The following is a 20,666-nucleotide window of genomic DNA, read 5'->3' on the forward strand; positions in this document are numbered from 1 at the left end:
ATGTGATTGACTGTTTAGAAATTTGCGTTATTGAGCGTTATCGTTATCATACCTAATAAAGTGGCCGGCGAGTGTGTGTGTGTGTATATATGTATATATATATATGTATATATATATATATGTGTGTGTGTATATATATATGTGTGTGTATATATATATATATGTGTACATATATATATATGTGTGTGTGTGTATATATATATATATATATATATATATATATATATATATATATATATATATATATATATATATATGTATATGTATATATATACATATATATATATATATGTATATATATATATATATATGTATATATGTATATATGTATATATGTATATATATATATGTATGTATATATATGTATATATATGTGTGTGTGTGTGTATATGTATATATATATATATATATATATATGTATATATATGTATATATATGTATATATGTATATATATATATATATGTATATATATATGTATGTATATATATATATATATATATATATATATATATATATATATATATATATATATAAATGGTATAGAAAGTATATTGTTTTATATGCAGCCATTTTAAAAAATCACTTAAGTAATTTTTTTTTTCCCAAAATAATATCCCCGTATTGCACCCCATGTTGGCAGAATAACATGACAGAAAAATAAAATGTCACATGAAATATACAATATATAACTGTGTGAGTGATCTTCTTCTGAAATGCACATAGACATTTTTAATTTGATGTTGTTTTGGACCCCACTGACTTTCATTGTCATGATTGTCTTTACATCGATCAATGTTCAGTATTTTATTCTCTACATGACAATCATGCAGGTTTAGAGTGATTTGACACTAAATAATGACATCATTGTAAATTCTATTTCAACCATCCCCTAAAGACCAAGAACCAATGCATATGTGAGTTGAGGTGGTTTTTGAGTCATTTCCGTCCCACACATATACATACATACACACACACATACACATACATCCCAGTGTTCTCCTGCCAGTCGGCCTCAGCTTTTCACACAGTGTGATCTGCTAACATACGCCACTGCTCAGCTGAGTCTGCCATCTGTTCAGCTCTCACCGCCACGCCAACACTTCACAGCCGCGCCGCCCTCTCACTTCTGACACACACACACGCACACACGCACACACACACACACATATGTGATGCCCATATCTATTGCCTTAGCCATCTCTTCATCTGCACAGGGACTTTTAATTTTGCATAAGCCCGCTTGTGTGCTTTCTGGAACTGTCATGCCATTTTAAACTCCCAGCCTTTAGGAGCTGGCTTGTTTAAAGTATATGAAGTGAGTCTCAGACCAGACACAAATCACTGCATTGAATTCCATTGTTCCTGCATCATACATGAAAAGGGCAATTTTACCATGGTATTTTCAATGGAGTTTCTGCGCTCACTTGCTGCTCCTGACGGCACATGTGTTTAAACAGCTTTTCCTCTCATTTTATACTGGAAAAACGAAACGAAATCTATTTAATGGGCTTTATTTTAATTCGATTACATTATTGATGCTGTTAAAGAAACGCATCAAACTTTCACCAGAAGTTTATCGATGGCTGAAAAACACATATAGAGGAAGTTCTGTTAAACTGGGAACAATCAGTGAAGTGTTTTTAAAAACTGTGTAGAATGAGGTGTCCTTGTTCTTCTATAATATAATTTTTTTTATTATATTCATTATTATTTTGCTTATCGATTAAATATTTCAAGACAACTGAACAGATTACTTCAGCAGACCACAAATAACTTACAATTTACAACTTTCAAAATTACAGGCATGTTGGATATTGCTTTAGGCTACTATAAATATAAGACAACACAGTGAACCTAAATAAGCAAACAGATATGCTTGTGATATTACCGCCACGTTAAAATTTGAAGCGTAACGTTATTTTTATGACTGATAAAGATAAAGCAAAACCTATCAAACCTCTGACTTAAGGCCCGTGCACAAGGAGATGTTTTTTGCTCGCGTATTCCGTCGACGTTTAACGCCTTGTGACTAAATAAAAGGCGTCAATGTGATTGTGCACACCAATGCGCAAAACGCCAGGCGTAAAAGGGTAATTTTTTAAAAAACGCCTCATGCTCGTTTTTTTGTTTTGACAATCAGGTTGGCACTTTTGTTCGTATGCAAGGGGCTGCTGAAGTTAGAGTAAACAACACTTGCGAGTGCACATTGAAGAAGATTATAAACATGGAGCTGCTTATTGCTCTGGTAAACAATAATAATTTCTTCATCGCTAGAGCTGGAGCTGCTACTTGAACCATCCATAACAACAAGCGTGTCAACTTTGTCATCTTCTTCAGTGTTATAAGCGGGTGTCAGAAGCTTAAAGTTGTGTAGCGCCATCTAACATCAAGAAGGGATTTTGCATACTCTTTTGCTCGACGCCAGTGAAAATCGATTGGGTTTGAATCCGGAAAAATGTTTTGGAAAAACTCTGACGATAAACGCAAACTAAAAGCGTCCCGGTGTGTACGAGCCTGAAATATTAATGTGCTCACTAATGGTCCAGATAACTAAAGTACCAAGATGAGCCTGTGTTATTAGATTTAAAGGTTGTTTTCTGGGAATAACATGTAGATGTACAAATGTTGTGTTTGACCAGAATCAACTGTTTCAGAGAGCTGTGTAATAAATACTTAAATAAATATAGCTTATGTAATTGTGTGTGTTAAAGGGGACCCATTTCCCCCCTTTTTACAAGATGTAAAATACGTTTTGGATTTTTGTAGAGTGTGAAGTTCCAGCTCAAAATACCTCATAAATAATGTTTTATAACTCTTTGAAACTGCCCCTTTTAGGCTTTATTCCTAATTGTGCCTTTTTTGGTGACTGTCGCTTTAAATTCAAATGAGATGAGATTTTGAAAAGAGGGTGAAGCTACACACGCCTATACATTTGGATAGCTGCATCCTCCAAATGGCTGCTTCTCACTCAGGGCTTTTTATGCTAATGAGGGAGAGATCGTCACTAATGGGTGTTGCTTTCCCCCTGTGATGATTTACAAAGGGAGAATGTCAATCGAAGTGTTTCTGTGTTTTTATGCAGTCCGATTCTAAAAGAAAAAAAAATTGAATTAATTAATTTACCATTAGAGGCTGGCTATATTCACATACTGCTGCCACAAGTTTGTTTAAACACCCTATAAAAGTGATACTTGTGTAATAAGTCCCCTTTTTTATTCTTTAATTTTTTAATCAGGATTCTCATTAGCCATTACCAAGATAGTGGCTATTCTTCCTGGGGTCCATCGAACATAACACAAAATTACATTAATACATACCAACAAAGACCAATAAAACTAAATTCATACATAGCATCCAGATCAACAATCCCCTTAATATTGCTTCATTAAATATTTCTTAAACGATTTTTCAAACCTCATTTTACTTGTTACAAAGTGTGTGATGTCTGATGGCAATTCATTCCATGTTTTCATTCCTCTATACATTACAGTCCGTTGCTTTGCATTCGTTTTTGAAATGGTCTTTAAATTAGTCTGTAAATATATTAGGCCAGTTTGCTTGTTGACTGTTTCTCCAGAAGATGATTCAGCATGATGAAACATACTGTATATTTTTATCTACTATATTTTTAGCCATATTTACCTTTATTGGAGTAAAACTTCGACATTTAGTTTCTGTACTTTCACTTAAGTATCTTTTTACACCCCTGAAGCCTTATATTTTACAGCCTGACCTTTCACTCAGCCATTATCACCTGCTCAGTGTTTGAACGTCCTAATAAAACATTGATTATATTGTTACAGAGTCATTACTGCACACGTTGAGGACATAAAAATCTTAAAATAGAGTTCAATTCAATTAAAATCTATTTTCCTTGTGCTACTTTTAAGGCCTCAGCTAATGTCTGAAATGATTAAAAAAAGGTGTCGAATGCATGAACGGATTATGTAGTTTTGTTAGGCTCGGCAGGTGGAACAGATGTTAACCTTTAGCTTGTTCTCATTTTACAGGTGTCTAAACGAGTGGCGGACCTCATTCTGGAGAAACAGCCCTCCTATGTGAAGGTAAGCAGTCTGGGTCCACAGGATAGCTTTAATTAACATATGACTTCCAGCGGGTTCCTTTTTCATCAGCGCTAGAGAAATGAATTGAAAGTGTTTTTTTTTTTTAACTGCAAAAAAATCTTTCCTCGTTTTATGGGTTATACAGCAGTGCTGAGTGAAATTAGTTTTAAAGTAACTAGTTACTGTACTGTAATCACTTTTCTGTTGTGAAAGTAAAATAAGGAATTACTTTTCAATTTCAAAATTATTTAATTACAGGTAAATGATTATTTACCTAACACTAATATGCTTAAGTTTAAACATTTTCTGTATATGTAATTGTATTTGTAGATACAATTTTATCTGGTTCCTCGAATCTCATTGGCTGATAGCCGTGCGATAATAACAACAATCGTACAGCCTCCTCACCCTACTGTATCACTCTGCCGACATAGAGTGACAGCAGATTCATAAACTCTCTACAGTTTGACAGATATTGCAGCTGTTGGACAACATAATGTACTATTGAGGCTTTTTTTTAGGTGAGAATGTAGTTGTTTGGATTGCAGCTATGCAGTTTATTTATAAGTATATTGACCATTTTAAATATTTATAATTTTGGAGATCTACATCTATCAGCCTGTCATACAGAACAGAGCTAAAACAGTTGACGTTGTCAATCCACAAAATAGCAACAGAGACAGTATAATAAGCCCTTAGAGGAGAAAAACAATAGAAAAACTCAATTCAAACTACAGCTGATCAAATCATTATACAACTGGTAAGTGACATTCTATGTCGATCTCTCTCTTTTTAATGTTGTAGTGCTGTATTTATACCATATAAATTGTAGTGTATTGAATGTGAGATGGGACTCAAACTGTATCAGGAATGTATGTATTTTGTGTTGGCCACTTTTTGTATATTTTGGATGTCCATCTGTTTGTTTCTAATGAGTCTGCGGTTTTCGTTAGTGCAGACTAGAAATGCCCGCATGTGTTTAGCGTTTTTTCCTTATCGCAAACAACAGAAATCTGGTAGGTTTGTGCTGCTTTGGCTTTTTTGATTTCCCGATTGCAACAGAGAAATACTGGGAAATCTCTGTAAACTGATGGCATTTCATGTCAAGGTCAACCTTAAAATCTTAAAATATGAGCAAAATCACCTGTTTTATCGTCACTTTAGACATTACGCTAGAGAATCGCTCAAATGCCAGCTCTAAAGTGGCGTTGGTGAAGTAGTAACTGGTTTCTGCTGTTCTGACGTCAGCTGCAGATGTGAATGAACGGTGGAACAAAGTAGTTCCTAATACAAAAGGATTTTTTAGATTCTCCGTGTTTGATTTTCTTTTTTAAACACACTATTATGCCGTCAAACTGTTGCATAAACGCAATATTGCACAAGTAGCAGTGCGATATGGCTTTACTGTACATCGTCACTGGTGGAACACAACGCACACCTTCAACCAGTGCTGATATACAGCCATATCGCACTGCTACTTGTGTGATGTTGCTCATATATAGTGCTGGACAAAAATAAATTGCAATTAATTGCATTTAAAACAAAAGATTTCACTTAAAATGTGTGTGAATACCGTGTGTGTTTATTATCTATATATAAATGTACACGTGCATGCATATATTTGGGAAAATGTTTATTTGTATTTATTTAAAAAAATATATATATATATATATATATATATATATATATATATATATATATATATATATATATATATATATATATATATATATATGTCTAGGATAAAATTATATAATGTAAATATCTATGTTACATTTTTTTTGTTATGATTTTGTTTTTATGTGTCTGTATCACATAATAATTATATGGAACACGCACATTAATGGAAATTAATGTAAATATTTTGTATTTTTGAACTATGATCTCATTATTTGAAACATTTTGTGTTTTAATACTTGTTTAACATTTCTCAAGTGTCCTTTTTTAAAACTTGATACAAAAGGCTATCAAATTTAATACATTTAAAGGATTTAATTTGTATCCTGTTTGCTTTGTGATTTGTAAGAATTTGAAGTAGTATTAAGTTGAGTAATTAAAACACCTAACCTAGACAAAGTAATTAGAAAGTTGTTTTGATACATATTTAATGATGTAATTAATAGTAAAGGACTTTTTTATAATAACTTACGCAGCACTGTATTACAGCAAGCCACTTGGAAAGGAAGAGTCTGGGACCCATTTGTTGTTGAAATGTTTTAATATTCAATGTAGGGCATATTATTAATATCATGTTTATAATTTATATTTAATTAATTTAACATTATTTTGTTTTCTTATTATTGTTATTTAATCAGATTATAAAAATTAAACTAAACAGTAATTAAATGTGTTTTTTTGTTATTTAATCAAATGATAATATTAAACAATTCAAGATTTAAATATTATAAAAAATTGTATCTTTCATAGCCACCATGCATGGGGTATTTTTCATAAACACCACGGTGATGAAACCGTTAAGCTTTTTAAATATATATTTTTGAAAATGAGATTTGTGCAGAGCGTTTAGCAGGTGATGCTGCCTGATTGGCTTCAGAAACTGTGATTTCCATGCAATTTGGGATCAAAGTGGAAGCAGAAGTCAAAGCTCTGTGCCTCTTGCCTTTGGTCGTATTTCTCTCTTGTCCTTCAACTACACTGTGAATCCCTGAATGGATCACTTTGGACTGCTTTGAAATTGATCTTAAAGATGTTCACAGCCTGAAATGCTGTGCTTTGATCGTGTGTCAGGATTTGTGTTTGGATTCCCTCTTGATCCCTGATGGAGGCAGTTGTCAGTTGTTTTTTTCTTGATAATGGTTTAATTTTGACATCAGAGGGCCAAAAGAGTTCTTTCAAAATTGGATCGGACAGAACTCTGCAGAATATGCGTTCCATACAGTTGAAGTCATAATTATTAGCTGTCCTGTACATTTTTTTTCTAAATATTTCCCAAATTGTGTTTAACAGAGTAAGACATTTTTCTCAGTATTTTCTATAATAGAAAATACTGAAATACTTTTTTTTCTACAGAAAAAAAGTATTTTATTTGTTTTATTACGGCTAGAATTTAAGCAGTTTTATTTATTTATTTTTAACCATTTTAAGGTCAGCATTTTTAGACCCCTTTACCAATATTTATTTTCGATTGTCTAAACAAGAAACCATTGTTACTGTATACAATGATTTCAAAAGCGGTTTCTAAACTTTTACGAATTCCTTTCTTCTGATGAACACAAAATAAGATGTTCTGAAGACAGACAAAAACTGATTACTATTGACATTGTATGTTAAATGCTGTAGAGCTTTGTTTTTAAGACTACTACCAAAAATGTAGGTTACTTTAAAAGTTAGTCAGTCATTATATTTTCATGAATGACGTTCTTACCTTTGTGAAAGAAAGAAAATAGCAGCAAAAAAGCTTCTCAACTGTCCTTGGGGAAACTCCAGTACATGCGTTATGAGTAGAATCTATTTATTTAAAGTGGATGATGTTATAAAACATAGCTCTTAAAGTTGATCCTGGAGTGCCGCAGCTCTGCACTGTTGTGCTCTAACCCTAATCAAACACAGCTGATCAAAATAATCAAGGTGTTCGAGACTACTAGAGACTGTTAGGCAGCTGTGAGTTGGAGGTGGTTGGAGATAAAAAACGCAGAGCTGTGGCCCTCCAGGAATTGAGTTTGAGACCATTGGTTAAAATGGTGCCCTTTTACCCTTCAATCTGTGTATGTTATATTTAAATAAATAAAACAAAATGAAACAAACTGAGAAAATTAGGTTGTAGATTAAAAAAGGTCATCAGCTTAGAAATTCCAGTAGGCCCATTATGAGCTTTGTAGCAGGAAATGATTGTGAATTTGAAAAAGATCATTTTAATCTCTTTGGATTGACTCAATATTTTCTCTTTTTGGAATTATTTTAATATAATAGCTAAATTCATATAATAAAATTGATACATTTTATTACAGCAATTTAAAAATTATTTCAATAGAAAACACAACGTGAAATAATTTTATGTAATGAAGTGTACATTCATTCATTTTTCTGAGATCGCCTCAGCGGAATGAACCGCCAACTATTCCAGCATATTTTGTTTATATTTATATTAATATTTATATTTTGTTTATATTATATTATATTTATTTTATGGAGCAGACGCCCTTCTAGCCGCAACCCAGCACTGGGAAAAGTGTATATATAAATGTAATGAAATTTGCAAGACCACAGAACGACTTTTTACTGTGTAGTAAAAAAAAATAGAAGTCAGTGGTTACAGGCAGAGCTGCACAATTCTGGATAAAATAGGAAACAAAATAATTTTTTTGTTGTTGTTGCTTCAAATAAAGATAACGATTACCTCCAGATTTTGTCAAACTTTACTGTATTTTAATTCAGAATGGCAATAAAATAAGACAAACACTCTTTTCTTTCACTCTTTTCGTCAAACTGAGAGAAAGGTATTGAAAAACAATGTCATGTGTAATAAATTGTGGTGCAAAATTAAACTCAAATCATATTTTGATCCGCATCTCAACATCTTCTTCAAATATCTTCGTTTGTGTTTAACAGAAGAATGTCAAACAGATTTGAAACAACTAAAGACTGATAGAATTTTCAGTTTTGTCATGAACTATCCTCCTAAATCATAAAAACTGTCCCCTTCTTTGTAAATCAATTTCTGCAGGCATGATTTATTTATAGGTTTCATCCTATCTCAAATGTTGCTTTAGAGACGACTTTTTCAGTCTTTCCTCTTTGTGTTTAGCTGTGCATGTCATACTGGACAAAAGCTCAGCGGGTGAGGTTGTTCTGATGTGTCGTCTCTGAAGAGACGCTGCCATATCTCTTTGTGTCTGTTTGTATTGAGGTCTAGGTGGCAGGGGTAAAAAAAAATGCATAACAGCTTTGAACAGGCCACAGTGTTTCTGAACACAAACACTGCCTGCTTGTAGACCGACAGGATTGGGGTCAGCCTTTTTGATGATTTTCAGAGATGTCTTCTGCTCACCAAGCCTACATTTCATTCATATATAATACTGTAAAAACATACTTTTTAAAAAAAAATAAAATATCATTACAGTTTTCTATATAAATTTTAATAAAATTTAATTTATTCAGCATTATTTCTCCACTCCATGTCACATGATCTGTCAGAAATCTTTTTAATATGCTGATTTGATGCTCACAAAATGATCGATGTCGAAAACAGTTGTACTGCTTAATTTTTTTTGTACAAATTAAGATGAACATTACTCAATTTAATTTGTTTGTTTAAATGTAAACATGAATCAATAGTTTTTTTCGCAAACATAATTTGTTTCAGTGTAGCTCTCACCTATTCCACTCCTACACAGTGTAGGTGAATAGTTGCTGTTGCCTCAGCAGCCAATGCGATTGCTCGTCAGCATTTTACATATTCAGTGTTGTTTTATGCTAGCATGTCCTGTGCATTTCTTCCTGAGACCCCAGCTCCTCCTGTGTTTAAATCTGCTATAAGGGGTTATATGTATGTAATGTTTGCAGTAGCAGTGTGTTCTCAGACTGCATGTCTCTGTACTTGCTCTGCCATGATAATTAAAGCAGTAGCAGCAGCACAGCAGATTCCAAGCTCAAACACATCAACATTGCCACATATTTATTACCATACTGAATCTCTCCAAGAGTTGACAGAAAAATCAATATATGTACTGTTACACCCCTTTCTATAAACAATTGATTGTCAATAGAGCTTGGTACTGCTTTGAGGGAGCAGCTTGTTTTAAAACCGTATTAGTAGGGCCAAACAGAATCTGTAGCCTTTTTTATTTTTAATTTCTGTAAATGTGTCGATTTATGTGGAATGATTTTTTAGAGTGTAGAAAAACTAAACTTTAATATAAAAGTAAAAACGTATGTATAATTACAACAAAATAAATGTAAAAACCCAACCTAACATAAATAAGGTAAAAAATAAAATTAAAATTAACACAAAAACTTAATCAAAAACTGTCAAAATACAATTAGAACCACATGCTTGGTAAACAAAGATACTGCAGTCCTCTCAAATAATACAGAAAATATGACTTTACAAATTGTATTGTGCATAATTTACCCAAACATTTGCATATTATTCAATAATATCACTGAAATTAATATAAAAATGAATAAATATAAATATAAATAAATATTCTGCATATTCATTAGGTCCAAATTGCTATATAACGTGCAAATAATCGTCCTGATATCATGAATAAATTATTTTAGTGAAAATGAACTAATCTGTTCAATCAATGGTAGAAATGGAAATATTCAACAGCGTATAAATTGTGGTTATGCTATTTTATTTGTTGTTGGTACAGAAATGCCAAACTTCACCTTAAATGTCCCCAAACATGCCTTCATTCTAAACGGAATAAAGATATTTATCTTCTGACCTCAAATCCAGCATTTATAATAGACGGTGGAGCAGAAAACATTTCAAGATTACTCCTACAGTAAATTGCCCTTGAGCTATTGTAAGCCAACACAAAAAGCATTACATATTCTTTTTGTATTCGCCATCGTGGTGGAAAGTAACATATCTCATACTTTCCATCATGCTTTTAAACAACATTGAGGATGCATGCTGAGTAAAAAGCCCCATAACATTAATCCTTTTATCCATTTATAGCTCAGGTTGATGTTTTGAAGTTCTAAGTATATTCTAGCCTTGTAACCTTAAGTAGAGAACGCTTCAGGAAAACCCGCTCATGCATAGTCAAAAACTAGGAGCCAAAGGGTCACCAAAGCACTATTTATAAACCCCTGCTGTCCTAATTCAGTTCATCTTTACTTCTATAGTGCTATTAAAAATGTAGATTACGTCAAAACAGCTTAACGTACAGTATATGAACGAGAGTAAAAGCTATAATATTTCAAATCGATAAATTGGAACTCTTTCAGTTCAGTATACCTAAAGTCAATGTAAAAAATTCTGTTTAATTTAGATTAGCTCAAATCAGTTTATAACAAATGTCACGTAAAGGTCCCATGAAATTAAAATAATTTTTTTTGGATGTTAGTATCAGTATGTCTCAAGGATCTCCACACTCACCGGCCACTTTATTAGGTACACCTTACTACTATAGTACTTGGAATCCCTTTTGCCTTCAATATTGCATTAATCCTTCGTGCCATAGATTCTACAAGGTTCTACAGGTATAAGGTATAAGATTTGTCAACTGCACATCCATGATGCAAATCTCCCCTTCCACCACATCCCAAACATGCTTTGTTAGATTGAGTTCTGGTGACTGTGGAGGCCATTTGCACTTTGACATGGAGCATCATCCTGCTGCAAGTAGCCATCAGAAAATGGGTACACTGTGGTCATAAAGAGATAGACATGGTTAGTAACAATACTCAGGTAGGCTGTGTCATTGACACGATGGTCAATTGGTACTAATGGGCCCAAAGTGTGCCAAGAAAATATTCTCCACACCATTACACCACCACCACCACCAGCCTGAACTGTTGATACAAGGCAGGATGGATCCATGCTTTCATGTTGTTGATTTTGACCCTACTATCTGAATGTCACAGCAGAAATCGAGACTCAAAGTTTTTCCAATCTTCTATTGTTTATTTTTGGTGAGCCTGTGTGAATTGTAGCCTCAGTTTACTGTTGTTAGCTGACAGGAGTGGCACCCGGTGTGGTCTTCTGCTGTTGAAATCCATCCGCCTCAAGGTTCGACATGTTGTGCGTTCAGAGATGCTCTTCTGCGTACCTCAGTTTTAACGAGTGGTTATTTGAGTTACTGTTATCTTTCTATCAGCTCGAACCAGTCAGGCCATTCTTCCTTGACCTCTGGTGTTAACAAGACCTTTGCGTCCACAGAACCGCCGCTCACTGGATATTCTCTCTTTTTCAGACCATTCTCTGTAAACCCTAGAGATAATTGTGCGTGAAAATCCCAGTAGATCAGCAGTTTCTGAAACACTAAAACAAGCCTGTCTGGCACAGACAACCACGTCACGTTCAAAGTTGCTTAAATCATTCTTTCCCATTCTGATGCTCGGTTTGAACTGCAGTAGATCGTCTTGACCATGTCTACATGCTTAAATGCATTGAGTTGCTGCCATGTGATTGGCTGATTAGACATTTGCGTTAACAAGCAGGTGTACCTAATAAAGTGGCTGGTGAGTGTATAAGCTAATGTACTCCAAAGGAGTGACACATTTAAGAAAAAGTATAAAGAAAGAAAGTATAAGTATAAGCTTTAAGAAAGTATAAACGTACCCCATGTTTATTAAGCTTCTAAACCTTTTACAGTAGAGATTTTTTTTTTGATTGACTTAGTAATGTTAGTTTAGTAAAGATTATCTCAGTTCAATGTGGTTTAATATTCACTGCTGAGAGTTCAAACACTGAAGAGTAATCCATCGATGTGCAGCTCTACAAATCCTGAACCATGGCAATAGTGGCGAGGAAAAAAAAAACTTCACCAATGAGCAAAAGTGAAGGAAAAAACAATGTCACTGTTAAAGTTCAGTTTAATTCCAATTAGCTCAGATCGGTGAAATGCAAATGTCCCTGCTTAAAGATCTTGTGAAATTAAAATAACATTCAGGATGTTAGTACCAGTATTTTGTTATTAAGGATATCTAGAAGCTAGTGTGCTCCAAAACATTGACAAAACTTGGATTTAGAAGATAGAAACATGCCCCATGTTTATTAAGCTTCAAAAGAACCTTTTACTTTAGTAATGTTATGATAAATACAGTATAAAGCATGAATCAATATAATATATTGTTCTCTGAAATCCACAAAGAAGGTATGTGGCAAAAAAATGGAAATGGTTTTACAGGTCCATTTCCAACCTTAGGAATTGGCCATAATATGATATGGTTGGTTTTGACCATATTTGGAAGGGTCGTAAATATTAATGTTAAATTTACACTGACAGAATATACTTGAGATCAATAGGAAGCAGTGATATTTGATAAATTAAAACTCCTGTTCAGTTCAGTATAAATGGTAAATGTTAAAGTTCAGTTTAGCTCAGATCAGTGTAATACTAACTCACTTAAAGCTCCCTTGAAATTAAAATAACGTTGGATATTAGTATCAACATTAGTATTAATTTGTAGGTCTCAAGGATATCTATTAGCTAGTGTGCTCTAAAATAGTGACAATTTGCATTTTGAAGATATAAACATCCAAACAAACAACGGTTTGTTTGACGCCACCTCATACTTCAGTTTCTCATCAAATCTTCTGACCAATCAAATGCTCTCTAGTATCTGACATGACCCGCCCCCTTCTCAATACTTTTCATTTTATATTCATTTAAACTCAATCACTCTCACTTGCAGAGCTGTGATAAAAACAAAATGCTATTTGGCTGCTTTTTTAAAAGGGGAGAAGCTACTTTATGTCCCACCCTATCTTCTTGTATCACTTGAGATTACGTCAAACTTAAAAAAAAAATTCACTTCACGAGAGCTTTAAACACTAAAAACATCACCTCCCAATATGTGCTCTGCAAATAGAAGCAGAGAGAGAGAGAGAGAGAGACATATGGCTATTTGCGTTCCTCCATTTGAAGAGCTTTTTGGTCTGCTGGTGCTTCGCCACAAGCCATTTTACACCTCAGCAGCCTACATTTGTCCCAGGCTTTTCAGAGATAAAACGGGATTTCAGCCATGCTTTTGAGCTGGATCATAAAAGCCTGTGCTTTTAGATATCTTGAGATATATTTTATTATACCTATCACACAAAAAAGCGAAAAAGTGACAAAATATCACTGCAGAAACTTGCTGTATGCAGTACATCAAACACAGTCTGTGTATGCCTTGGAGTCTATTGAGGCTGTAACTTTTCTATTCACAGTTAATGTCAGTGTATGTTAGATGAAAGCCTTTTGGTAAGCTAATTATGGATTTTGGGTGAAGTACACAAGACTCAATTCACACTGAAAATATTTTTAAATTTCAAGCATTTTTGCCACATGTTTAAACCAATAGCTTAAATAAAAACAAGCTGTATTATTTTGAGCATTTTGTTTTCTGGTGCTGTATCAAGTTGTTAATATTGGATTACTGTAAACTCTGTATTTATATTTCACACTTTGCAGTTTGTCTGCATTTGGATTTTTACATTGCACACAGTTCAGTCATTTTGGACGTTAAATAGAGGATAAGGTTAAAACTGATCAGCCTGGATATGCATGACATGGCTAGAGACAACCATAGTATAAAATTTGGTACAATTTCATTTAGATATTGCTAGTAAATTTTACAAACAGTTACAAAAAAAGGAGTTAAGACAATGAATTGAACTATAAATTATATGAAAACTGAAACAAGTAGTTGTAAAGTATGGCCCCATGTTCATTTAGAGTTTTTTTTTTTTTTTGAGGAACTTTAGTAATATTATCATATATAAATATAATAAATTGTTCTGTGGTATCTACATAGAAAGTATGTAGCACTAGTGGGAGTATCTGATTAACCCGATACAGGTGAAATCTACCCGCATTTAGTGGGTTTTAATGTCAAGCCCTGTACTGTAGGCAGGGCTTAATTTGTGCCGGAACGCGCGCCGGATCCGGCACCTCATTTTACTGATCCCCCTCATCAACTGCCCCATCCACTGTTCACTTTTATTTTCTTTCATGACTCCCCAACCCTCTTCACTTTCGTGCGCGACACCTCTCCATCCTCAGGTAACATGCCGGATCCGTTACCCCGATCTGTTCCGGGACCTCGCAATTCACAAATTAAGCACTGACTTTAGGTATTTATGTATGTGTATATTGATATGTATATATGTAATGATATATGTTACCACGCATTTTTTTGTTAAATGATTGTTCTGTATTTTTTTAAATAGTCATTTTTAGTTTTTTTCTGTATTGTAAAAAAAAAAAACTAAACAAAAATAAAAGTAAAAAAGAAATAAATTCACTTTCATCAAAGTTTTTAACATCCAAAAATGATCAAGGTGCAATATACAATTTAAAGCCATAACAAATGTATCACAAATATGAAAAACCATTGTTTTAATTGTTTTTAATAGTCCTAAATCACATATCATTTTCTTCATTTTCATTTAGTTTTTAGTTGTTAATCTGTTGTTGAAAGATTTTTTTTTTTTGTCAGCTGAGAAACTGTCACGCTGTCAACTTAGTCATTTGATCATTTAAGGGAGTAAATTGAATTACGCCACATGTTTCTAAACAACTCAAACAAGAGTGACAATCCCAAATCTCTGCAGTGTGTGCATGTAGACTAGTGAGTCACTCTTGTTTGAACTCCGAAGCCCACCGGATCCCTTAAGGACCCTGTGACTCAACGGGGTTGCGGCTGGATTCAGCTTACTGTTCTAGCGAGGGCAACTCCAAGGGCACTTCAAAAGCTCTCCGTCTCACAAACACACATTCCCCTGAATAAATCGCACTGATTTATTCTGCAGATGCTCTGGCTAAACGAACCGCCTGTGATTCCTCAGCACAGAAAACCCATTTAACCTCACGCCTTTCATGTGTTCGTCAGTAGACCGAACTGCAGAACAAATCCAACACTATGCTTTTGTTGCGCTTCTGTTTGTAATGTCATTTATTTGACGGTACTTCATTGGCTTCGGGATGTTCTCCGGGCGTGAAGTTCAATACGGTCCATTCTTCTTTGGGAATTTGCTACTTATGGCTGTTCCGAGGAATGAACGGTTTTCCTTGAGGCGCTTTTGCATAAAAAGCATCTGTGCTGTGAGAAATTGATTTTTTCCACCTCGTATTCTTTGGCAAAATAATTATCTTTAACGTGATAGTGGGATGATTTTTGGGCGCTGAAGGCTGGCTCTGTTTTGGCCAGATTTAATATGCGTTGAAAGACTGGGTCACTCAGTGTGAGTTCACCTCAGGCTGTGACAGCTGCGCTCTTCAAATCCCACAATGCTGAAAAACCTCACCAAAAAAAGAAAAACCATGAACTTCAGCAGTCTATTAGTTGTTGAACGTGTCGGTGTGGGTTATAGGAGCATGTTTCTTCTCATTGTGCTGCTTTTCTCATGCCCATAATGAAAGCTTGTCACCATTATCATCTCTCTCTTTATTGTTCATAACGGGCCTAAAAAAATGGCCTAATAGAAGATAGTGTCTCTCAGCCTGAACCCATTAAGCATCGAGGTTAGATCCGCAGTTATCCGTGAGAGGTACTATCCAGCTATATGGAAGGAAGGTCATAGCCATTGTCACAATTGTCTTCAAATGATACCAAAGCCTAACAGTCTTGATAAACTCTGTTCAAAAAAAACTTGTGTTGTGTTTTAGGAACTTGAGCGAGTGACGTCACTGCAAACCAATCTGCAGCTGGCTGCGGTCATCTGCACTAATGCACGAAGGTGAGAGAGCTTTCAAAATCTGTTCGTTGGAATATTTGATCTGTTAAATGAAAGATATGTTAGTGTTTATTATCTGTGTGTTGGTTCAGAAGGACATACTTTCTTTGGTGGGATAAAAATGCTACTTATGCACATTAGAGATACATTCCTCAGACTATATTTATGCAAAACGTAAAATACGTTGTATTGGGTGTGTTTCGACACATGTTTCAGATGACAAATCCACTAGAGGGCGCTGTGTACATTTCCAATTTAAACTGTATTACTGAGGGTGCGTTTTGTTGTATGTTTTTAGAGGCAAAACCTTCTTGTGCACGTCCTTGAGAAGACGGGCTTTTAGACAAAAAAATGCTGAGTTCCTCCAAATTCAGCCTGATCTCATGAGGAAACGTAACTTTTTACGTTTTGTCAGTTTAGTGGCTAATTCGTTCGAATTCGTACGAGTTCAGTCATACTAAAATGTACGATTTTAAAAAGGAGGCGTGGCACACAACCTCACACCTAAACCCAACTGTCATTGGTGGATAAGCAAATAGTACTAAATTGTTCGAATAAGATTTTACGAATTAGCCACTAAATTAAATAGTCTCAAATTGTCGCGAGATTGTGTTGCCAAATTCTTTCATGTTGTCTCAATAAAAGCCCCCTTAAACAATATATTTTTAGGTTGTCTACAGAACAAACCGTTTTTGTACAATGATTTGCCTAATTACCCTAACTTGCCTACTTAACCTAGTTAAGACTTTAAGGGCCCTGTCATACACCCGGTGCAATGTGGCGCAAGGCGCGACGCAATTGTTGTTTCAGCTTGACGCAAGAGTCGATTTGAGGTTTTGCACCACGCTTGTTAAATAGCAAATGTATTTGCGCTCATATGTGCGCCCGTAGGCGTTCTGGTCTAAAAAGGAAGGCGTGTTGAAGTGTATTACTAGTGCGTTGCTATTTTGAGAAACTATAATAGATTTTTTAATAGACCAGAACAAAGCCGGTCTATTGTCCAGCGCAGATCGCGTTAGTTGTGCACCTCGCTTACACACTGCTTAATACACACACAAGATGTAGAGCAATACGCAAATATCTTTACATATGAAAAAGAATTAAAATATTAAAGATATATATAGGATATAATAAGGAAATATATATAGGATATAAATATAAAGGATTAAAATATTACAAAACATATTATTTTCTAGCCAACATAAATATAAAAACTACTGCCTTCATGCCTTCTTCATCTCGGTAGGCCTTTTCAGTTCATTCAATTTGCTTTTGTATAATGTTATTATTATTAGCAGTATTATTTATTATATTCTATTTATATTTGTTTTATTAAAAACAAGCTAAGATTTTCCCACCTGTCAGGTTTTAGACCATATGGGGCACAGCATGTATATTAGGATAAAACAAGTTTTTTTAATACACTTAGTTATTACTGTTCATTTATTCGTTTGCTGGAAATTAGAACTGAATTTAGAAATAGTTTTGAAACCAATCTTTGCGCTTAACAAACGAAATTAATTATTTATAGGCTAATTAATGTCTGTGCGTACAAGGTTTCTCTATCCACGAGAGTGAAAGGGAAAGTTAATAATTTATCTTTCGTTTGCGCGCTGTAGATACTCTGTTTAACTGTTTTCTTGCTAGTAAAATGCTCAGTTTTTCCACTTCCACTTACTTTACCTCATGTAAATAGCAAATGTGCCATGGTGCGACGCAACTGACTCTTAAAGGGAATGAGAGATGAGAGTCTGATTGGTTTGTTCTCAAAACACACCTATAACTCATTAAGAAAATAATCTCAACCCTTTTGGACCATGCGCCATGGCGCAAAGCGGATTTTCCCGTCCTTATTTAGCAAAAGTGGATTCTGACACGCCCTGAATGCGTTTGCACCCTGCGCCTTGCGCTTTGCACATGGACCATCAAAATAGAGCCCTTAATGTTACTTTGAGCTGAATATTAGTATCTTGGAAAATAACTAGTAAAATATGATGCACTGTCATCATGTCAAAGATAAAATCAGTTATTAGAAATTAGCTATTATGTTTAATAATGTGTTGAAAAAGAAAAATCTTTCTGTAAAGGGAAATTGCGGGAAAAATATACAAGGGGCTAATAATTCATCATTAGTGTAAAAAAAAAGAAGCAAACATTGTTGGCATAATACTGCTTCATAGCATTCGTTTTACCTAGAAGCTACAGTCAAGTATGGTGAAGTATGTATTTGCCATTTCAAAAATAGGCTGGAGCACATATTTCCAATGAGCCTGTCGTGAAAAAAAAAATTAAAAGTTGGCTTGAATAGGGGATTTAAGTTTTCATATTTTAAAAAGTAAACACAAGTGCACAAAAGCTGCAGAAGTAGGCCATAAGACTTGTTTGCACTATATTCCACGGCTTCTGAAGTCATATGGTGGCTTTGTTTGAGAAACAGATGTGCAATGTACATCATTACCATATATTCCTTTAGTTTTGTGTATTGTGTGTCTTGCATAAGCACGTTTTTTATCATCTGCAACATGCTTTGAGTTCCAAAGCAACTTATATAATGCGGTTAATATCAAGCAAGCAGAGCATGCGGATTTGTGCTGCACAAGAGACTTTTAGTCTTGACGTTTAATGTAAATGCCACTGTAATCTCTCTCTTGTTTTCCTATTTTATTTTTTATTCCATTTCTCTTCTAAATACTGAATATAATGATTGTTTTGTAGAAGGAAGAAAACAACATTCTTTTATCCAGTACAATCGGTAGCCAAAAATGAAAATTTAGTATTCATTTACCCATTTGATTTTTTTTAATATTCTATTAAACACAAAGAGGATAATTTGAAGAATGCTGGTGGCTGGTATATTTTTGACTCCCATAGTAGAAACAATACAATGGAAGTCAATGGGTGCCAGCAAACAGGATTCTTTAAAATATCTTCTTTTGTGTTCAACAGAAGAAAGAGTCTTTAAAATCACACATGGGAGAGTAAATGTTGAGGTTGTTTACATTTTACACATTATAAATATAAACAAGATGGTAAAATATGAAGAAAGCTGTATGTGGGAGTACCTTTTATATACTGTTATGTTCACTTTAGATAATATTATGTTCCTTTTAAGGTTGCAATATGGAAAATGTGTACATTTTTGATAAGTAAAGTACCAATAATGGCTTAAATATTTCTGAAAGTGTATTTACTCCACTAAGTGAACTGATTGGTTTGGTTCTGAAGCCAAAGTGCATTCTTAACTAGGCAACCTAAAGCCTTCAAACAAGCCTAAGGACAATAAATAATGATATAATGCTGCTGTATGAAAAAAAAATACATTCCACAGTCTTGGCATTTTTGTTTTGCTGATTGCAGCAGTGGCAGTTTATGCAATAACAGTACTGTCATGTGTTTTATTTTTAATAATTCTAAATAAATTGAAACCGAAACCCTTTATTCACTCTTACTTTCAGAGGCTGAAGCACTCTTTCATGCCCTTTTTAAAATATTTAGACATAGAGATCTATATGGGCTGCATTATCATATCTCATACTGTAATGAGACAGTCATATACAGTATTTTTAAGTGAGTTGAACTAATCTAAATCAAAAGAATGACTTCTTTGCACATTTTGAAATCTTAAGAAGTTGCCAGTAGATGAGCTGGTCCCACTTTTTATTAAGTGTCCTTAACTACTATGTACTTGCATCAAAAAATAAATACAATGTACTTACTGTGTTCATAATGTATTTGAGAACACTTGTGGTGGTCTTGAGTTGAGATAGGGGTTGGATTATGGACAGGTTTGGTGGTATGGGTAGGTTTAAGGGTGGGTTAAGGTGTAGGGAATGGTCAGCAGTGTATTTACAAATGTAATTACAAAAAGTTAATTACTGATGTAATTACAAACAGGTATTTAATCAAGCATAAGTACACATTAAATACATGTATTTACACAATAAGTACATTGTAATAAAATATTAATTCCTGTGTAAGTACATATTAGTTAAGGCCACTTAATATAAAGTAGGACCGATGAGCTAGCTCATAAGAGTTGCATGAATTGCTTTTAATTTAGCCATGTACTTATGTCCTTTTAAAGCTTTAGTCCCAACACATTACAGTTGTTATGAGTGTCCCTGTTACACTATTTTTAAAGTTGCTAATTTTGTTTTCATGCATTTATGATTGAAAAAAAGTGTTCAGATTTTCGCAGATCTTTTGCATTCACAAACAGCTACTGTGCATTATACACTACACT

At 34.1% G+C, this 20,666-nt stretch overlaps 1 protein-coding gene across 24 annotated transcripts in view; it reads left to right on the forward strand.

Annotated features, from left to right (window-relative positions):
• Positions 1 to 20,666, forward strand: part of vps50 (VPS50 EARP/GARPII complex subunit) — a 305,358-nt gene that overhangs the window by 30,701 nt on the left and 253,991 nt on the right. For all 24 annotated transcript variants that reach the window (XR_015515668.2, XR_015515667.2, XR_015515669.2 and 21 more), the window contains 2 exon segments: positions 4,012 to 4,065; positions 16,356 to 16,426. Coding sequence is in view for 4 of the 24 variants with exons in the window: in NM_001365104.2 (NP_001352033.1) it covers positions 4,012 to 4,065; positions 16,356 to 16,426 (125 nt within the window). In the remaining 20 variants the exon portion in view is untranslated.

This window comes from Danio rerio, chromosome 19, assembly GCF_052040795.2.
Source record: "Danio rerio strain M-AB ecotype USA chromosome 19, GRCz13ab, whole genome shotgun sequence".
In the NCBI taxonomy this organism is placed as follows: Eukaryota; Metazoa; Chordata; class Actinopteri; order Cypriniformes; family Danionidae; genus Danio; species Danio rerio.